At 36.2% G+C, this 21,089-nt stretch overlaps 2 protein-coding genes across 4 annotated transcripts; one reads left to right on the forward strand and one right to left on the reverse strand.

The window, feature by feature from the left end:
• Window positions 1-2,526: 2,526 nt before the first annotated feature.
• LOC105175783 (30-kDa cleavage and polyadenylation specificity factor 30) lies at window positions 2,527-9,333 on the forward strand. The gene is made up of 7 exons (XM_011098370.3): window positions 2,527-3,103; window positions 3,687-4,058; window positions 5,971-6,133; window positions 6,276-6,386; window positions 7,565-7,633; window positions 7,999-8,085; window positions 8,317-9,333. The coding sequence occupies exons 1-7, from the start codon at window positions 2,709-2,711 to the stop codon at window positions 9,157-9,159; spliced, it is 2,040 nt and encodes a 679-aa protein (XP_011096672.1). The 5' UTR covers window positions 2,527-2,708; the 3' UTR covers window positions 9,160-9,333.
• An 839-nt stretch (window positions 9,334-10,172) lies between these two features.
• On the reverse strand, window positions 10,173-20,942 carry LOC105175784 (SIT4 phosphatase-associated family protein). Of its 3 annotated transcripts, XM_088876200.1 has the most exons (20): window positions 20,791-20,942; window positions 20,475-20,639; window positions 19,255-19,358; window positions 18,615-18,701; window positions 18,429-18,504; window positions 18,269-18,343; window positions 17,213-17,266; window positions 16,401-16,460; window positions 16,195-16,311; window positions 15,670-15,764; window positions 15,378-15,580; window positions 14,659-14,780; window positions 14,377-14,480; window positions 14,131-14,296; window positions 13,832-13,954; window positions 13,416-13,498; window positions 12,567-12,708; window positions 12,377-12,406; window positions 11,685-11,755; window positions 10,173-11,194 (listed from the first exon to the last, which is right to left on the reverse strand). In XM_088876200.1, exons 2-20 carry the CDS (start codon window positions 20,511-20,513, stop codon window positions 10,549-10,551), a joined length of 2,397 nt encoding a protein of 798 aa, XP_088732326.1. In that variant the 5' UTR covers window positions 20,514-20,639; window positions 20,791-20,942; the 3' UTR covers window positions 10,173-10,548. The 3 variants fall into 3 exon arrangements, with proteins under 3 accessions (XP_088732326.1, XP_088732325.1, XP_088732327.1); XM_088876199.1 differs by lacking the exon at window positions 20,791-20,942 and having other exon boundaries at window positions 20,475-20,767; XM_088876201.1 differs by lacking the exon at window positions 20,791-20,942 and having other exon boundaries at window positions 14,659-14,756; window positions 20,475-20,766.
• Between the last annotated feature and the right edge of the window lie 147 nt (window positions 20,943-21,089).

The raw sequence follows: 21,089 nt of genomic DNA on the forward strand, positions 1-21,089 counted from the left end.
AAAATATTTCTAGGAGTAATTAAGTTTAAATCCAAAATCTCTGCTTCAACTTAGTTTTATTACCCTGTTAGATAAGATGATTGTTTAATATCATTTGACAATTATTTTAAATTTAAAAAACTAATTATTGTGACAATAATAATTAAAATTTATCCTATAATACAATATTGAGGACTTAATAATAATGTCAAAAAATCAAGCATGTTCCAATTTAATAAATTTGATTGTGATAAGCAGATGGTAAATAAATTTGATGAAAATGATGGGAATGGTTGAATATATATGACCCCATCCATACATGACTGTCTAATTGTATTAATTAGGAACAGTAGCAATTTCAAATAATTGATTGAATTTGGAATGAAGTAGCAAGTGGATGTGGAGCTTTGCTGGATTAGTCAATACTTAAGACAACACCCACTCAGCTGCCATTATTGCTACAGTGACGAAATCAATTAAGTTGGGATGAGTATTTTGTAATAATGGAGGATGCACTGTTTCATACAACCTTTGTAGGTAGCAATTCAATTAAATAAGGTAACAACCTTTGTAGTTTTCTATTACATGGCAAACTGAATTAAAAGTTATAGGATTCACTTTTTTCTTGTTTTATATATATTTCTTATGATAATACTGAGATGGTTGATATATATATATATATATATATTTGCAAGTAATTGGTCATGTTTATTTTTTAATTTATTCGATCCGACAATTTTGTTAGTCTTTTATTTTTCTTCATTTTTTTAATTATAATGGAGTAATAGAAAATTAGTAAATAAATAGTTTGAATATTATTATATTTTACATACTCAAATAATGGATGTGCAAAAAAAATACAAAAAATAAAAATATTTTATTAATTTGGTAATAAAATTAAGTTATTAACTATTCATTTTTCAGATAAAAATCAGTAATTAAATGATTTTTTGAATATATTTTCTTTAAAAAAATATAATAATTTTTTTATGTTTATTTATTTTTTCCTAAAAATAATTAACTTTTCATTAAGCATATATATTTGTCAATTTCTTTAAAAAGCATATATGAATTATTGGCTATATTATATTTGTTGTGTATCTACTTATATATATTAATTTATACTACACTTGTAATTTAAATTCTTCTCTTATTAACAAAATTAATTAAAGAATAATTTGACGATGATTTAATATGCAAAATATAAAAATATATACATATATTAAAAATAATATAATTATTCAAAACACGAGAGACATTTTTGTCCAACTAAGGGGGTAAGTATTACAATTGTGATGCTATTTTAGCAAACACAAGGTGGTACATTTCCATCTACACATAAAAATTGCACAGAAATGTCATGTTGATACAGTCAGGCCAAGCCATGCATTAAGACCATGTACTATATTTCTAAATGGGTGGCAATTGAACCTATACTATCCTTAATGGGATGGGCTCAGGTCAAATAAATGGAAATAAAAATGGGTAGCGGTCCTATAAATTAGGATCCACTCCAGTATAATTGATTTTATTATTATTATTATTTTGTATGGTACTAATCACCAACTTTCTAACATGTCATTCCAAATTGAATTTTCTCTTCCCAAATAGCCCCTGCCCTATCTCTCTTTCCTCTGTTAGTCTCAGCTTCTATTCTTTTCCTCTGTCGAAGCTCGTCGTTGAACGACTTCTGCAGATTGAGGTAATTTCCTTTGGGGCCCTTGTGCTTTAAGTTAACTTTCACATGTAGCATAAGAGGGTGAAATATTGAACGTTATACCTATATATATAAGATCATATATATGCATATGTCGCAAGTAGCTGGCTAGTATTTTTTTTCAAGATTCAACGGACTTGTAACAATATAAAATATATATATATATATACACACACATATAAGGATCCTGATTTATTAAGTTAGACCAATTTTAACAAGTTTTATAGTGAAACAAACGAGATATCAAAATTATCAATATGGGACGAGTTTCAAATCCTTTTTGGGGTTGTCTGAATGGGTTTCGGGTGTACTCCAACCCATCCCACCCCAAATCCAAAGTGTTATTTGATAGGGCAAGTAATTGGGTCGAATTTGTAAAATAATAGTACTTCAGTCCTCACCCATCAAAAGACATAGAAAATTATGCATAGAGTAACATCCAAGATAGCATCGATCAAGTTATGACTTAAGCTAGTAAATACACCAGAATATTCTCTCTCTCTACTTGCGGTCTCTTGTGAATTTCTTTAAGGGATAATTACAATCCGTTCCCTTGAGGTTTGATGTAATTACACGTAAATTTCGTATAGTTTAGAAAATTACATTTAGCACTCTTGAAGTTTCTTTCCATCTAATTTAATTTTTTTGTTAATATCAATAAATTTAGTGAATATTAACAAACGAAGATATTTATTTGTTAGACGGAAGCAAATATAAAGCACGTTAAATATAATTTTTCAACAAGGGGTCTATGTGTAATTTCCCAAATCTTAGTGGGGGAGTGTAATTATTCCTTTTCTCGATTTATTTCCTGATTATTGCCTTTTAGTATCATAACCTCTTCCTTTGTGTGTCCAAAACCTCTTCCTCCTCCGCTGAATTTCTCAGCCCATACATACACACATACATACCTACACAGAGAAGAGAGAGATATACCTACACTGTACTTGTAGCCCCCTCTTTTTTTTTTTACTTTAATTTCTATTTATATAATTATTGTATATATATAAATATGGATGACGGAGAAGGGGGTTTAAGCTTTGATTTCGAGGGTGGGCTCGACACGGGTCCCTCTCATCCGACCGCATCCGTACCCGTAATCAAATCATCAGGCGATGCAAACACCGCATCCGCCGCGGCTGCCAATGCCAATTACCCTTCCGCAGTCCCCACGCCGGCGACGCAGGCAGCGGAGGGGATGGGTGGCGGTGGGAGGCGAAGTTTCCGTCAGACGGTGTGCCGGCACTGGCTGCGATCACTGTGCATGAAAGGAGATGCCTGTGGGTTCCTTCATCAGTACGACAAATCGCGGATGCCTGTTTGCCGATTTTTTCGTCTCTACGGAGAGTGCCGCGAGCAGGATTGCGTGTATAAACACACGAATGAGGATATAAAGGAGTGTAATATGTATGTATGCGCTAGTATTTCCCTTCCTTTTTTTGAAATTGAATGCTACGGTTTTGGCTAATATAAATAGGTAAATAGATGTATCTCTTGTTTCCACTTGATGCTTTTAGATAAATGGAACAGTTAGTTCTGATAGTCCTCTACATTATCATACGTTTGGTGGGGGGCATATAATATGGCCTAAGGCTTATGGGTTTTGGTGCTACAGTGTTGGTCATTTGATTGTTACCTGGAGGTCAAAGTGTGAGCCATAAAACTGGGTCCCTGCATGGTAAGGCTAAGTGCATCCAGCCCTCCTCAGATCCTGCAATGGATGGCACGAGTCTACCGCACTGGGTGTGAATTTAGAAATTTGTGTAAATGCTTCCGTTCATTGTGCAGGGGAGCCAGTAGAATTTCACCTGTTATGCAACAAACAATGCCTGTCATATGTCATCTTCTCTGTTTCTTGTCCCTAAACATCCTCCATTCATATTGGCTTAGGAGGAAAACAAAATGATTACATCGTCACGTCTTTGTTTTCATGGTCTGAATTATAAGCCCTTTAACGGTAATTATTCTGATTGGGGTTGGAATATTACAGGTATAAACTAGGATTTTGTCCAAATGGTCCTGATTGTAGATATAGGCATGCGAAACTGCCTGGACCTCCACCTCCCGTTGAAGAGGTTCTTCGGAAGATTCAGCAATCCTCACACAACTATGGCAACAGATTTTTTCAAAACCGTAATGCAAATTATGCCCAGCAGACAGAGAAGTCCCAGTTTCCACAGGGACCAAATGAAGCAAATCAAGTTGCAAAAGGTAGCACGACAGAGTCTGGTAATTTGATTCGTCCCCCACAAGGACAGCTATCTCAGCAGACTGGAAACCAGGGTCAATTACAGAATCTTCCCAATAGCCAGCAAAATCAAGCTAGTAGGAATGCCACATCCCTGCCCCAAGGAACATCTAGGTGTGTTCAGAACAAGGCCTTTAATTAGGTTGCAAAAGCAGTTCATGTATTTACCTGTTGAAGTCTTTTTAAGAGATTTTCTCCCATAGCAGCTGTAATTAACTGTTTCACATGTTTAATTCCTTACTTTTGTTCTCTGGGATGATGTAAATTATCTTTGCTCATGTCCTTTTGTTCGTTGGCTGATCTTGAACATCTAGGAAGTATTGATTTGAGCAATATGCATGTTCTTTAGCTATTGCAATTTTTAATTAAGAAACACAGACATCATCTTTGTCATTGCTTCTCTGTATGCGCTGAAGCTCATTAAGTTTTGGAAAGCTAGCATTGTTACTTACTAATCTGATAGTCCAGAAAAGAAGTGCTCTTAAACAAGGTATTCCTTCTTTTAGTCATTCTAGTTGACTTGGTCAAAGAGATGAGGGAAAACCAAAAAGAGTAAATTTCTTATATTTTCTCTCTGGAATAAATTTGTTCTTTTGCCATCTTCCTTTTTTGAACGACAAAAACTTCTGTACCTGAAAGGTGATCTTCAATACTAGACATCAGCTAGGTTTCATTTTCTGAAATTTGCATCTTCTGGAGAAAATAACAATACCATTTTGAGTATTGTCTTCAAATGAAAGAAAAAATAATAAAAACTTATTGAGTACCTTCGATCCTTGAAAGTCAATCTGAGTGCTCTCTTCATCTATGGAACTTCTCATTTCTAGTGTGTATCTGATGCTATTTTAATGGTTTGAATTGTGTATGCTTACATGGCATGAAACAAGTACTCTTATAAAACTTGATCCCAATATGGAATTTCAGATTTTCAATTCAACTGCTAATATATGCGAAAAATTCAATCCTTGGGCCAAAAATGGGTGTGTATCCTCTCTGTTCTATTTGTGGGTTGGGGCACTTGTTTTCCTTGTTGCATCATTGAATCACAGATACCATTGGTCCTCAATGCTGATCGTGGCTATATTGGCATGGCGGAGTCAAGCAGTGACTTGGTTGTCATTTAATACGAAATGTATAGTAAAAGAGTTAAGACATTCTTGGAAGTCTGTATGTGGCTACAAATTCACAATGATCAGTCTTTCTTGATAAGACTTACAAATTAAAATCCTGTGGAAGAAGAGCTCAGTTCCTTTATTTACTGATTGCATATTATTGTTATAATGTAATAATGTGTATGCATGTGTGGTTACTTTGTTGGTGGAAGCAGGGCTACGTACACATTATAGTTTTATTACATGATTGTTTGCCAATTATCATTATGCAGTGTTACCTGTGATTTTGGACTAATCTTGTGATTCTTAACTTAATACAGTTTTTTACTACTGGTTGAAGTAGTTACTTGTTAGTGGCTTATTGAGTTCTTGGTGATCCTTGTGAGATTTCTGTCCTTATGAATCTGTTGGTTTCATGATCCTCACAAAATAGGCAATTTGTTAGTTTAACACGCAGAATAATTGTCATTGTAACTTGTATGCTAGTCATCAGATGCTGGAGATTCATTTACAACTAGTATTTCAAATGTTTGAGGTATGAAGTGAAGTTTCCTCTTATCATTCTTCACATGTATGCTTTTGTAGATCCAAGTTGTTTACTATAGTAAAAGTGTATATTAGTTATTCGACCTTGAATTGATATTACGCCCTTATGTTGTGTTCTTTGTCCTGAGCTCTGCTCGGTTGTTTGGACTTCCATTGGCTCATATGCTTAGCAAATGTACCTATTTTAAATGTTTAAAATAGTTTGTTTGTTTATCATCCCATTCCCCTTTAGTAGTTTCATCCTCCATCTTCGCCCCCCCCCCCCCCCCCCAAAAAAAAAAAAAAAGGAAAAGAAGGGGAGGAGAAGTGATTATTCAGCTCGGGACTTTCACTTATACATGTATTCCATGTGTATCTGGTTATTTTAGGTACTTTGTCGTCAAAAGTTGCAACAAAGAGAATCTGGAGCTGTCTGTACAACAAGGAGTATGGGCAACTCAGAGAAGCAATGAGGCTAAACTTAATGAAGCTTTTGAATCTGTTGATAATGTCATTTTGATCTTTTCAGTCAACAAAACTCGGCATTTTCAGGTTGGTCTGATTTTAGTAACAGTGGATACCAGTTTGATGTTATAACTTAAATGTCAGAAAGCAGAGGATATTTGCTTTTCCTTTAGTATTAAACAATGTCCACTTATTTATGCATCAGAAAAGATCTACTTCTGTTTCCTAGGGTTGTGCAAAGATGACATCCAGAATTGGTGGCTCTGTTGGTGGAGGAAACTGGAAGCATACTCATGGAAGTGCTCATTATGGACGGAATTTTGCTGTCAAATGGTTGAAGGTCCTCACTATATGGCATGTTTGTTGAAGTTACATATATGTTGAGGGACATAAGTAATAAAAGCTGTCTGCAATGAGATGATTGAGAATCTTGCTATTTAATTTTTGTCAGCATCTTTTTGTGATGTAGGATGATTGGTACGTTTATTGAAGTTTAATATATGTTCAGGAAACAGTAATAAAATCTGTCTGCTATGAGATTATTGAAAACCTTGTAATTTTTGTCAGCATCTCTCTGGATGTAGGGATGATTGGAGCTTTGGGCATATTTTCTGTACTCTCAGATTCTGAGGCATAGCATACTCTGGTTAAAATTGTTCCAGTAGCTTGAGATATAGGGACTGATGGAGACAATGTGTGATTAGAAGTACTATGGTGAAGATTTAACTCAACTTTTTCCAGCATAACCAATCTGCGTTTGCATAAGTTTGACAAAGTCATCCAACTTGCTTAGTAGAGCTGTTGGCCTTCTATTAGACCTATTTCTTTTCTTAATATCCTTAGCTTTCATGATGCTTAGGATGTATTTATGACAATTTACAAGCCAGTTAGACCTATTTCTCTCAGTTTTATTGCCATCACATTTATCTATTACATGTCTTTATCTTGTTCTTAGTTGCCAAGTTTTATGAATTATACAGTTTGAGGCAACTGCAGATCTAGATTAGTGAAACTTCAATTGCTGCATTCTCAATCTCATGCAAAACACCTTAAGTTTTCCCTATCCCCATTCCTGCTGGCTGTCAGGAGAGATGGTGCATGAGTCTAACTTAGTTACTGCACTATGTTATTTGACATTTGACGACAGTGGCATTATGTTTATGAGTGTTGTATGTTTTTAATTATAGTAGAGGCATATTCTTCTTCACTTGATATTTGGATCAGATTACTTTACATATGCTGGATGGTATAGATTGCTTTTGTATTTATTATCCATACATTGCCATAATAATTACTAATATTGGCCCATGATATTTACTTGAAAATGTATGTATGAAAAGAAATGAGGACTTTGTAGTGTATATTGATTTGGGATTACTTTAACTGTTATCTAAATTCAGCTACTCAGTGTATCATGCATTTGAGGTCCACATTTTGTTTGGTATTTTCGGCTAATTAAATATTTCTATATATAATGTATAAATTTTGAAGTTAAATAACCATGATATATGCCTGCAGCTCGGTGAACTGTCCTTCAACAAGACTCGGCATTTGAGAAACCCGTACAATGAGAACTTACAAGTGAAGGTACTTACTTTAAACTCGTGTATCCCACATGTCCATATATGTTTTAAGTTAACCAGTTGTCTGTTTTTATTTCTCTGCAATCTGGATCACTTGAAACGTTTAATGCAGTAATTGGAGTTATTAATCAACTTCATATATCTTCAATTAAGCAGCATTGCATGGTATAGTAGCCACAAAAGAATTGTGCCTTGGCATTAGGAGATATGTCAGAGTCATTAAGCTTATTTAGAGATTGTTGTCATAAATTCTTTTAACCTTATTTTGAGCAAGCGATACTGTTTTCTTGCTCGTTCATTTCCTGTGTGTTTTTTCATAATCTGTCTGGAAGCAGACAATTTGGACATTATTTGTTTGTCTAATTGCAGATAAGTAGAGACTGTCAGGAACTGGAGCCTTCTGTTGGTGAGCAGTTGGCATCCTTGCTCTACCTTGAGCCAGACAGTGATCTGATGGTAATTTTTCCTTGGAATAGTTACTGAATTGTATCAGGGACTTTTGACAAAAGCTTAAACTTTTAGGTTTGATACTCATCCTGAGCCCAGTAGCTTCATCATGCTACTTATCCCGCTTTCTGAAAAGATGAGAATTACAATTATGTTATTCTTTATGGTGCATTTTGCTGTACATTGGTGTTAGAATGGGCACCAGATAATTGAAACTGGAAATGATTATCTTTTCCTTAGGCTGTCTCGCTGGCAGCAGAATCAAAGCGAGAAGAGGAGAAGGCAAAGGGAGTAAACCTTGAGAATGGGAATGAAAATCCAGATATTGTACCATTTGAAGAGAATGAAGAGGAGGAAGAAGACGAAAGTGAAGAAGAGGATGAAAGCCTTGGACAGGTTTTCGGAGCTCAAGGAAGGGGAAGAGGAAGGGGAATGATGTGGCCTCCACATATGCCTCTTGCACGTGGTGCCCGTGCTTTCCATGGAATGCGAGGTTTTCCCCCAAATTTGGTTGCCGGTGATGGCTTTTCTTATGGACCAATGAACCCTGATGGTTTTCCCATGCCTGATCCTTTTGGTATGGCTCCCCGCAGCCTGGGCCCATATGCTCCTAGATTCTCTGGTGATTTTGCAGGTCCTACCTCAGGGATGATGTTCCCTGTCCGGCCTTCTGGTGGATTCAACATGATGATGGGTCCAGGAAGGCCTCCTTTCATGGGCGGAATGGGTGTTGGTGCCGCACCTGCAGCAAGAGCTAACCGACCACTTGGTCTAGCCCCATTTTATATGCCACCACCGACACAACCTTCTCAGAATTCTAATCGAGCTAAGAGAGATCAGAAAGCACCAACTAGTGACAGGAATGAAGGTTCAGCTCATGCGAAGGATCAAGAGATGGCTGGCTCTGCTGGCGATGAAGGTCAGTATCAGCAGAGAGCAAAAGTTCAACAGGATCATTATAGCGCTGGAAGCAGCCACAGGAATGATGAAAGTGATAGTGAGGACGAGGCTCCAAGGAGGTCTAGGCATGGAGAAGGAAAGAAGAAGAGGCGCAGCCTGGAGGCAGATTCTAACGCTGTCTGATGGACTGGTATAGTTATAAAGTTGACTATCACAACTGCTGATCTGGGAATTTGAAAATGTCATTACAGTTTAGCATTTAGCGAATTTGAGAGTTAGGTTCGCTCTACTAGGTTAAGCATATTATTTTATTTTGTCCATATATTATATAATACATCATTTCCTCCTATTCTGATGCATTGTGCCTACTCTAGTTGAGGGATAAAGTTATGGGTCAATTACACTTGCACTCTTTTTAAAAATGCAAAATTTTAGTTTTCCCTATATATATATATATATATATATTTTGAATTACACTTGCACCTCATATGTTAATTTTTATTTACAAGTGTAACTCTTCTATGGAAAGCACTGATCTAATTTTTTTTCCATAAACTTTTGACTCTATCATTTGTTTAGCATTTTGTATAATTTATTGATAAAACTACTCTAATAATATTTTTATACTTGTAAAGGATAAAAATAATGTACATAAAATCAAAAGGATAAATTTTAATAAAATATTAATTTTAAATTATTATCATTAAATGAAAATCACTAATTGATGAATGAAGAAATTAGTTATTGTTAATAATTCATATGGGATGCGGAGTGAAGTGTAAATTAAAAATTTATATAATTTTTTTAGTTGAAATTAATATTTTTCATCTAAATTTTAAAGGAAGAATCACAACGCACAACGAGAATCCTAAAGAGTGCAAATGTAATTTCAAACTTTTTTCCAGAAAAAAAATATTTTTAAAGGTGTCTAAATAATAATCCTAAAATTAGAGATTAAACGATTTTTTGTATCTGCACCATGATCATTAGAGCTCCAATAATGAAAAGAATTTACCCATTTAGGTGACGAAGCAGCTATACCAAATTTGATAATAGTATGATCGAAGCACTAGTTTTAGCCTTACATAGCCTTATAACATGAACCCTGCTTCTAAGTTCTAACCTACACAATTGCACAAGACAGGAAGGAATACAGATGCCCCCTCCCCAAGCCTCAATGTTGAACACTTGACAACTTAAGAAAGGAATCTTTTGATGCCACTTTGTCAAGAGTAAAACAACTACAAGGTATAAACAAGATCTTGTGAACATACAATAAACGTCTGAACAGCAAGACAGGTTTTACCTAGCAGTACAAATACAAAAAGGGAGGGGAAAAAGAACAGATCTATAGATTCAGTAGCTGTTAGGCTCCAATCGAGCTGATAGCACTTTGTTGCCTAAAGGTCGGAATAGGGCGAAAACCATCAGGCTTCGATCCAACCCATATAACAAAGAAGGTAGGGTACATTACTTGAACAGCACCATTCACAGGGTCATTCCTCCCACCTCTTCAACACAAGTGCTAGGTTCATCTTGACACAACTTAGCATAAGAATTTACACTCCCCAATTAATTCTTCTGTTCACATTCTGTAGGTCCAGAAGAGTCTTCCATTTCAGCATGAGAATCTACTTCTCCAATGCTTGGGTTCGCTTTAGCCACCGCTGTGGATTGTGAAGGACTGGAAACAGAATCAATGTTTTTTGAATCAGGTGACCCCCCACCATCAGTCTTGCAATTATCTGCAGGCGCATCAGCATAAGTTGGGGAAGCAACTGTTTTATCTGGTCCGACATCATCAGGTTGATCTTCTAATTCCAATTCTAGCTCACCATTGGGCAAAGGTGGTTTGTGAGCTGCACTGGACGTGTTAGAAGAATCCGAGGTAGGAGGAAGTTCAAGTGAACCAGAAGTTTCCCTCCACTCAACCCACTCAGGTGGTTTGTCAGACCCACTGGTTTCAGTTTCTCTGGAGCCCTCTGACAATTTGCTAGGTGCATTTATTTCAGCATTATCATCTAAAGTTGGTATCTCTTGAACAGGTTCGGATGTGGCAGTGTCTGCCAAATCCTCATCATCAGCTCCTCCAACACCTTCATGCCCCTTAGTGTCCTTAGTGTTGGGGGATGAGGAAGCAGTCGAACCAGATGAATGCTCATCAACAATTCTCTCACCCTCAAATGCAAACCAATTGGAGTTTGTAAAAAGAGACCCACTGAAACATGATAAAGTCAAGCTATAACCACAAGTGGCAAACAGAGAATACAAATAGGCTCAAGGGACATCATGCCAAGCAAAGAATTCACATCAAAGACCAATAGAACACATCAAAATGCAAGCACTATAGGTGATACTTAGACTGGCTCGGAATTGCGTAGTCATGACATTTTTAGAAAAATAAACTGCAAGCCTCTAGAAATTAGTTTTCAACCAGAATAGAAAAAATGAAATGTCGAACCATTTTATCCACTTTAACTTCACTCATTTTAATGAATATTTCAAATGAAACTAAGGATGATATATTAGATGTGTTCATGAAAAACATGAAAAGCTGTGTGCTCTCAAACTTGACCAACTTCCAAACTTGTGGAGGCAATAACTGAGGAAGAACTTTTAACAGATACCAACTCCACAATAGCAGACTTAATCTTCATTTCCAAAAAAAGTACAGACGATAATCCAACCAAAAGAGTCTAGTCACTTACCTTTCCTGGTCATCGCCCAACCTAAGGGAAGAAATGACGACTTCAGCAGATTCATCGTCAAAGTACACATCCTGAAAAAAATTATTATAGGAACTTATAGATGTGCATAATGTTGTTTTACATAGTCCAAAAGCTTCTAAAGATAAGAGAAGAGAGGATTGGACGTAAAAATGTTGCAGAAACTTGGAATAGACATAGCCATCTACATATGCAACTTGGATACATGTACAAACTTCAAATATTTACTTCAAAATGCTGCACGAACAGAAAACTTTTCATCCACACTGCACCAGTCTCTCAGTTATGTTGAGGACTATTGCATAAAATATGATTTCTATATAAAAAGTAGAACATCTACGTCTGCAATTGACTGCCATGTTTCACTAGCTTCCACCTACTATCTCTTTCATTATGTTGCCTTTGTGAATGTGTCCACTGTGACTAAGTCCCAGCCCAACCATCCATCATGGTCGCTGCGAAGATGATGGAAAAGGTAAATCTTATTTTTGAAACAAATGTTTCAGAAGCCTTTGGGATTTGATAGAGAGATTAATGAATAATGCAAAAGCAGACTTATCTTAAACCAATTAACTTCGCCATTTCATATCATAGAGGTCATTTACAAGTTATCACCATAATTAATCTAACAACCTAAAAACTAGGAAAAATGCTCGTAGCAATCATGTGCATACCTCATCATCTCGTTCGAGAGACCCACGAGCCTGTGAAACACAAACAGGTAACATTGTTTATATGCAGAAAGAAAACTACAGAACTAAAAGTTCAAAGCTGACATCTTCAGTCCTTTCAGCCTCTACCCAACTTTTTAACCTTGTGTGACATAAAATAACAAGAACATAATAAAGAAATTATAAAACAAACCTCATCAATATCATCATTACTGTAGATTCCATATCGGAAGGCCTGGCTCAAGTTATTTGCCAAAGCTGCAACATCATAATCTCTATCTTGGTAATCATCATCATCACTATCTCTTGTTCGATCCTGTAGTGCAGTTGGCCTCCTGCAAAAGCAATACAAATGGTACATCCATAATGCGAGTTAGGAAGTAAATACAGCATTAGTCGGATGGATGTAATTGAGAACTAAAGCCGACACAAATGATAATGGAAGAAACCCATTGTTGACAGAATAAGGACGAATGGGAAATAAGCCTATGGCACCTGTGGCATAACGTAACAGCCAATGAATCTTGACTTATTGAGACTTCTCTGCCAACTAAGAACAAGCACCGTTCACAAACTCATCACTTATTTTACAGATGTGCAAATAAACAAACAATTAGGATCTTACTTGTTACCAGTTAACCAATTTTATTGATTCTTACCTTTGTTTTAACATTCATCTTGATTAAGGATTTTTCTTTATTCTTTTTGGGGTTAAATCTGTTAAAATTTCTGGAAGACAAGAGTTGTTATTTATTGGAATCTGTCTTTTTCTTGACGTCAATTTTCTCCATTCAGGACCTCAACTTGCTCTTACCCAGTTAACATGGCATCAGATGCATATGACATAGCTGCCTAAAACATGACCAAAAGAATGAGATTTGTCTTAGCCCATATGCACGGACACCTGGCCCATCTCAATGAAACTTGTGGGCTGGCATAATAGACAAGAGAACACTTCATGTGGGACCACAAATCGATGCATAGATCATAGACTTCTGAAGAAATGCATTGCCAATGCAGAGAATCAATTAAGAATTCTCACCCGCAAGCCCACTGGAAAACATTTTCCACAGCATTGCGCTTAAGCAGCACATTTGTCTGCCAATCCACCCAATCACTATTCTCCTGTCAATAAAAAAAAGATAAGCAGAAAACTTAATTAGAAAATAAATCAAACAATTAACAGCATAGATGCATTGAGAACTTCTCAGTGTGTTAAATACAAACTTGAATATGTACATGGTGATAGTCTTTAGGATATAAACAACAAAACAAAAATCAATTTTTAAGCCAACAATACAGAAATAAACGTCATTTAAAGTAGGAACTTATGATTAAAAAAAAAAAGTCAGAAGTAGCTCTAACCCAACCAACACCAGCATCACTTGTTTAGCATTCATGAAACACCAATTGAAAAGCGAGAGTATTCACAAAAATAAAATGATGATCAGAATATACCTGCAGGAATGTCTGTATCAAGCTGTTGCTATTCCCCAATTGAATAAGTTTATTAGCAATACGGGTTAGGTGACCAATATTGCCTATCCTGGGTGCTGATCTTCCCTCAGCAGGTACAGTATGCTGCAAGATATATTGAAAGAATTTGATTCTAGCATAATTCAGATCTTTTCGTCGACATCATAAAAAGCCAAAACAAAAAAGTAAGAAATAGACCATGTACAGTACATGATGGTAGAGATACACAATATGATCGAAAAATGTACAAGTTCCGTCTGAAAGATATTCAAGAGATTTACCCTGCTTGTATTAACAGCCAAAGTGGAGTCTTTTTCTGCTTCAAGAATCCTCCCAATAAGATTACAATCCCGAAGAAGATGTTCAACAAACTGAGGATTTTTGCTCTCCAGGCAAGAAATTACAATTTGTTCCACATGGTGATGTAAGAAATTATTGTATGGATACCTAAGAAGAGATTAGAGTACTCAAACTGTTTGTAATCCACATTACAGATTAATATCGGATGCTTAATGTGGAGAACTTACTCAAAAAACAATTCAAAAATACGCTTCACAGCGCCCAGGCGAATCAATTCCTTTTCTGCAACTTCACTACTAACAGCCACCAAGACAGAGATGAACTCTATAATCTGAAAGACCAATGTGGTTCACAATCAAATTTTGTTCACAGCACTGATGAATTTCTCTTATAAAGAGAGAGATTTGAATATGACGAACGCACGGCAGCCAGAAAGGGCATTGAAAACAATCCTACTTGAAGAAGTGCGTGAAATGTTAATGCTTTTTGTGCAAGCATAACGAAGGTACCTTCAAACGATGCTTTCCTAGAGGAGGCTGCAATTTGCCATATGTGGTTAGCAAGACATGGTCCTCGGATGAAATATCCAAAAGCTTGAGCAGATTACCTGCCCAATAAACCAGTATATTGCCTTCTTGCCAACCCATGATAAGATTTGATTACAACAAACATCACAATAATGATCATTCCGCTCAGACGTTTAGACTTTAACAAAAATAATTCAGTTAATACATTTTTATTAGAAATAGATAATGATTTAGAAAAGGAGACGGCTAAAACCTTCGATTGTTAGCAAGTTGATTCTCTCCATGTTTCTTTAAAGGCACTAGATCACTAACACTACCTCTCTCCGACTCAGCCTGCATCTTTGGAATTGCTGGGAGAGAAAGGCCTTTATTTTAACTAATTATTATCTCAACTGTTTGCAGCCACCAGTCACTTTCGTCATCAGAGTTGAAGTACTTTATCCATAAGGCAAACAAAATTATTTGCATCCAGAGATATGTGGGTTCATCAATAGACTTATCATGTAATGCACACAATATTAAAATGTAGAAAAAGCCGACTCAGTCCTCTGAAACTCTGGATACTTGGCTAACCTGTTAAGCTCATGACAGTAATACTGAGCCCATCGACAGTGGTGCTTACAACATATAAATTTGAAGAATGACCTTCACTATCACTCAGTGGAGCAGAAGAAATGAAATCCAAGTAGGCAAGTACTGACCTAAGCTTTCCAGCATGCCTTGAACAGTCTCAGGATTAGCAGCACCAGTTGAGCCATGAGTCATTTGGCGGGTGTACATGTAATATGTCCCTGATGTTAACCTTTTGGGATCTAACAAAGATATACAGACGGATAACAAGTTAACCAAAACAGAATTTGGCCTGGACTCCTCCAGAGCATGGCGGAATAATCTCCCAATAAAACTGCAAGAGCACCCAGGTTCTAATCAAGATGAGAAAAGGAGAAAGAGGGTGCGAACCAAGAATAAAGAATCTAAAAAAAACAATTCAACCTCGGGCTAGAGATTTTTGAAGCCAGCCCTGGCGGAGCATATCGAGTAATTGCACAGAGAGTTTCTGCAGCATTAGCATGCACTTCAGGGCAGTCCTGCAAATACACATCAAAGCTAACTGAGATGTATTTGGGGAAAAAAAGGGAAGGAAAGAAAGAAGAAAGAAAAAACGAAACATTCGCGAGAATACGGAAAGAGATATTGATCATTTCTTAACAGGATTTGCATAAATTTGGGACTCAAAGTGGAATTTCATTTTCTGATAGCATTGGTTTAGACGCTTAGTTATAGAAAATAGAAAAGACCAGAGGACTATTATTGTATCTTCACAAAGAAAAACAAGAAACATACGGTTCATGGCAAAAACACAAGACTGCTACAATTTCATGAGGCCAAGTATCAAAACAAGAAGGCTCCTCCAACCATTCCACTCAAGAGGTAGAAAGGTCCAACAGAAGCACTGATGACTAGACAATAAATGAAGTGGCCCATCATGCCAGGTTTTACATGCTTACTGCAACTTACAGATGAACTAAATTTGTCAACAATCATCTCCAGCACATTCATATCTTCCAACCACTGCATGGAGTCCACATAGTTCGCATAAATGTGTTCATCAGCGCCAATGAGACGAATTAAAACCTGTTCAACAATAAGCCTATTAATATTTCAAGCAAAACTACCTAGTAAAAGAGAAATGGAGAGAGAGAGTGGAGGGCTGACCAACATACCTCCATTATAGACGTAATTCCAATTAGGTCAACGAGCCTGCTAATGATATCCGGATGAGCCTGTACAAACATTATAAAACATTACTCTCCTGTCCAGTTAAATGCAACACAGTACGCAGCAACACAAATATGTAAACATTCAACATATGGATTAGCCCAATGAGAAATAAAAAATTTCTGCATCCAGCAATTTAGGGAAAAAGAAAAAAATGAATAGGTAGATAAATATTCAACCTAAGGATTGGCAGCAAGAGGAACACAACTTAAAAACTACAGCAATTTGAATACTCATTAATTCTGCATGACAGTTAACACAACATAATGGCTGAAACTACAGCAATTTGAAAAAATAGTTTGGAATGCCTGCAATCGCTTAACATGCCAAACCATATTCACATACATTGGCAGCTCATAGCTGCTTAAGATTACACATACAGAAACTTGTCATTTCTTACAAGAACATGAATACCGATAAACTACCAATACAACTTCTCCCTTCAAAAGGATGCAAGAAAAGATTGCTCGTGAGCTTCCTAGTTCCTTCTACGCGGCCTATGTATGCTGTGACATTAATGAACGATAAATCAAGAATGATCCCAGGGCATGGATAAAACAAAATGTTCTAAATCATGAGGATGGCCAAATATTTGAAGGCTGAAAACAAAAATACTACCAATTCAATTCCCAGAGACCCAAACCAATAACCACATTCTGAACGAGTGTTAAAAGATATCCAGATAATATGTCACAATTAGGATGCTGCTAGTCAGAAGAAAATCAGATAGCTGATTACTGAAGAGTATTAAACTCACTCGTATGTAATTCATTAGGGGAGTAGTCTTCCGCAGCAACAGGCATACAACAACCTAACAAATAAAGAATGGAGAATCAGATACCTGATAAAAATCTGAATGCAGCAAAAGCAGCCAATTATAGGATAAAATGAAGGAAACACAGACACTGAAGGGCAATATATATAATGCTAGTTATATGATAAGACTTCATACATATAGCTAGTGAAACAATATGACTGCCATTAAATAAATTCTTTATTTTATCCAATTTTCTTATGCCCTTTACTTCCTCATCTTCTTTTAAACTGAAACAATATCGCTGTCTTCAGACCATAACATCAATCGCAAATGGAGGTACACTTATATAGAAGACCATCTCACAAAACAGGGATACACAAATACAATATGCATGGAACCACTGAAACTTCAAACTTAAACATGGAAAAAACAAATAATCTTGACATTTATACACTTAGCGTGCATGTAAAGGAAAAGGCACATGGGCACAATGAGCGTGATTCATTATAATACTGAGCAACAGGCCTGCTTCTGATAATAGTTCTATTGCTTTTGTTATAACATGAGGAACAATTGACGGTTACAGCAGTAAAAAGAATTTTTAGAAAAACGATAAGCAATTATGAAATAAAACACAAAGTGGGCAATTAGGTAAATGATATGCAACATTTTTCAAACACAAACATAAGGGAAAAGCAAAATCATAAATGAGCTATTAATGTTCACTTTGGCAGCAAGATTGACTATAAACATGTAAACATGTTGCCTTAACAGAAATAAAAATAAAACTGATAGTCCAACCACATAAACAAGGGGTAAACAAAATTATACAGAGCCATTATTGACCAAATAGAAAGGAAAAATGCACTTTCAACATAGAAATGTGTTATGTTTACAAAAAAGCTGACAGCTCAACCTCAATATAAAGGTCATCTCTATCCAGATTTCAATATCTTTCCTCTTGCCTCTTCTTTGTATCTGGTATCTTCTAAACGATGCTTGGGGTAGTTGGGCAATAAAACATGCTTATATGCATCAAGCTATCAAAAATCATACCTTGCTGAAATAACCAGCCAATAGAGTACCATGGGGGCGCTCAGGATCCAAAAAGGAGAATAACAGGTCCATCAACTGTGAACCAAAAATAGGAGGTAACCAATAAAGTTCAAAATTGAAAATGTCCAACAAATTGTAGAAAATTCTCACAAGCCCACACCTCCTCGTCCTCTACCAAAGCTTTGAGTATGATATCAACCTCACAAGTGAAAATTTCACATGCGATGAAAGGAAACCTGCAGGCAGAAAGAAGGAAAGTTAATGATCAGTAGCTTCTCTTCTGAACACATTACTCAGCAGCCTGGCAATATAGATATGCTAAGAACCATCCACCGCGCAAGCTTACTTGAATGTTCGTTGTTTCTCAGCATCCACTGGAGCTTCTTCCACTATGTATTGAATCAGTTGTTTTACTGTATTTTTCTCGCGCAAACTGCAACAAAGATTGTTATAAAATTAGTTGCTGCAAGGTCAAAAAGATCCTGAATATTCTGACCAAAGAAAGAATGCAAATGCAGGCTGTGCTTTCCCATTATTACCAAAAATAAAAGTAGCCCACTTCGAATTTTGGCAATTAGAAAGGAGGATTAAAACTGTCAAGTTTGAGCGATCAATCTAAGATTCCCTGAAGGATCAGTAACTAAGAAAGTACTTGGTTGAATATAAGCAAATATACTTTCCGCGAACTACCAACCTCCTGCTCCCCTTTAAACAACCCATCACAAGCTCCTTTTTTTCGCTTATTGTGCCATTACCTGATCCGCTACCCAATAAAATATTACCCGACATAGCCTATTAAGCTAAGATGTATTTTAGCATGACAACCTGTAGGTTCAAAAATGACCACCCAACTATTTCAATTCCACTTTCAGCAGAAAATAATTATCAGATAGCACAGCAAAATAAGAGTACCCAAGTTGAATATAATAAGATCAAGGCAAAAAAATCACAAGAAAAGTTTTACAGTAAGTGTAACAGGATCTTACAAATTAATAAGACGACCATTAAGAGCTTTGCACTCTTGAATTATTTCGTCCTCATCCAATAGCTCCTCCAGTGTAAAATTTTCTTTATCTAAAATGGTTTCCACCTGAGATTTATATAATCAATAAAACAATTAACAGATATAGTAATTCACATTATAACCAAATGGGATGTAACAATGTCTATTGAACATGACTTCATAAATAAAAAAGTATGGTAGTGGAACTCGTTTCCAGTTCTGAAAATAGAACACAACACAACATCAACAACAATGTATACAAATATGCATTACACAAATTAACACTAAATCCACGTGTTGGAGCCAAATGCCCAGGAAGATGAATATGAAACTAAAATCATTGTGAGGACATTCAGCAATGAAGACAAAAACAAAGGAAATTGATAATAATAACTGTACTCCACGCTCCATTCATTATAAGTAAAAGATACGAATTACTCATGTACGGTGAACAGATCACCAATCATCAACTGCACAAAAGTACATTTCAGATAGTTTAGACCAGTCTATTCTGCAAATAAAGTGACTCTGCAGCCTCCTAAGTCTCAATTAGCTGATTCAGGCATGTCCCTGCACCGGGGTCTCCAGTAATGCATAAAAGGCAGAAATAAAGAATATTGAAACAGCTCTCCAGGATCCAGATTTCCTCTATTTTCCGAAAAATTGAATAGCTTCGGATTAGATATGTCTTAATTCAATATGTTGGTGCTCTCAAGGACCATGGATCTTACGCAAAATAGTAAAGTTCACAGTACAAAACTGGTGGAAGGGATTTTAGTAATACGACAACCAGAAGTGCTGCACCTATCTCCGTCCCCTACATGGTACCACGTGCCGTTGCTCTACTTGGCTACTGTTACATTGCTCTCAACAGATTGCAGGCAATATCGAGTTTGACTAAAAATCAACCATATCTGCCTCAATCATGACGACTTCAATGGAATTAATACCAAAACATCTCCACATCACATTGGCCAACAAGACACAGCAATCACACATTCAAAACCCACTGTCTTCTCGACTATCAATAACCTTATTACAACTCATCAAATCTCACAGCACTCCAAGAAACGGAAATCGACTCGGTATAAATCCAATTACCACGAAACCAAACATTCCAAGAAATTGGATCTCAAAAACAACTGAAAGATTAAAAAACTTTTTCGTAAAATGGAAAATAAAAAATAAAAAATGGGCACTTACTGGAGATGCAGTGGAGAGGCCAGCCATACGCCAAAACATGTTGAATTATGGATTGTAATGATCGAATTGTGGAGTCGCACTCAGATCTGTCAACTCAAAAACCCTAGCTTATACACCCAGCCTCTCGCTGGAACTCCGGGCCACAATCTTGATTCAAGAAAAGCCCTGAAATTCAACCGTAATTAATGATGAATTTTTGTGAATTTCAAGAATCCAATACCCACCAGATTTCCAGTTGGATTTGATTTCATGACTAATTTCACTCACACGTAAAGAGATATAGATAGAGAGAGAAAGAGAGGGGAAAATATATTACCTGCAATCGCGGGAGGGTAGGGGGTGTATTTTCGGAGAAAAATAAAAATTAGAATGCATACACATTATTAATATATATATATATATATATATTCATAACCCTACCAATACCATCAATTTGGAAATAAATATCCCTTCTTCAACTTCTGACAACAACAATCTGTCTATCTCTCTATTTATTTCTTTAATTAATTAATATCACATGCGTTTTCTATTCTTCTTATTGTTATTTATATTCACATACGTATATATGGCAACAAAAACACCCCTGCACATAACATGCACCCCATTTTCTCTACC

The sequence above is a fragment of the Sesamum indicum genome, linkage group LG12 (assembly GCF_026168435.1).
Source record: "Sesamum indicum cultivar Baizhima isolate 11 linkage group LG12, ASM2616843v1, whole genome shotgun sequence".
NCBI classification, from domain to species: Eukaryota; Viridiplantae; Streptophyta; class Magnoliopsida; order Lamiales; family Pedaliaceae; genus Sesamum; species Sesamum indicum.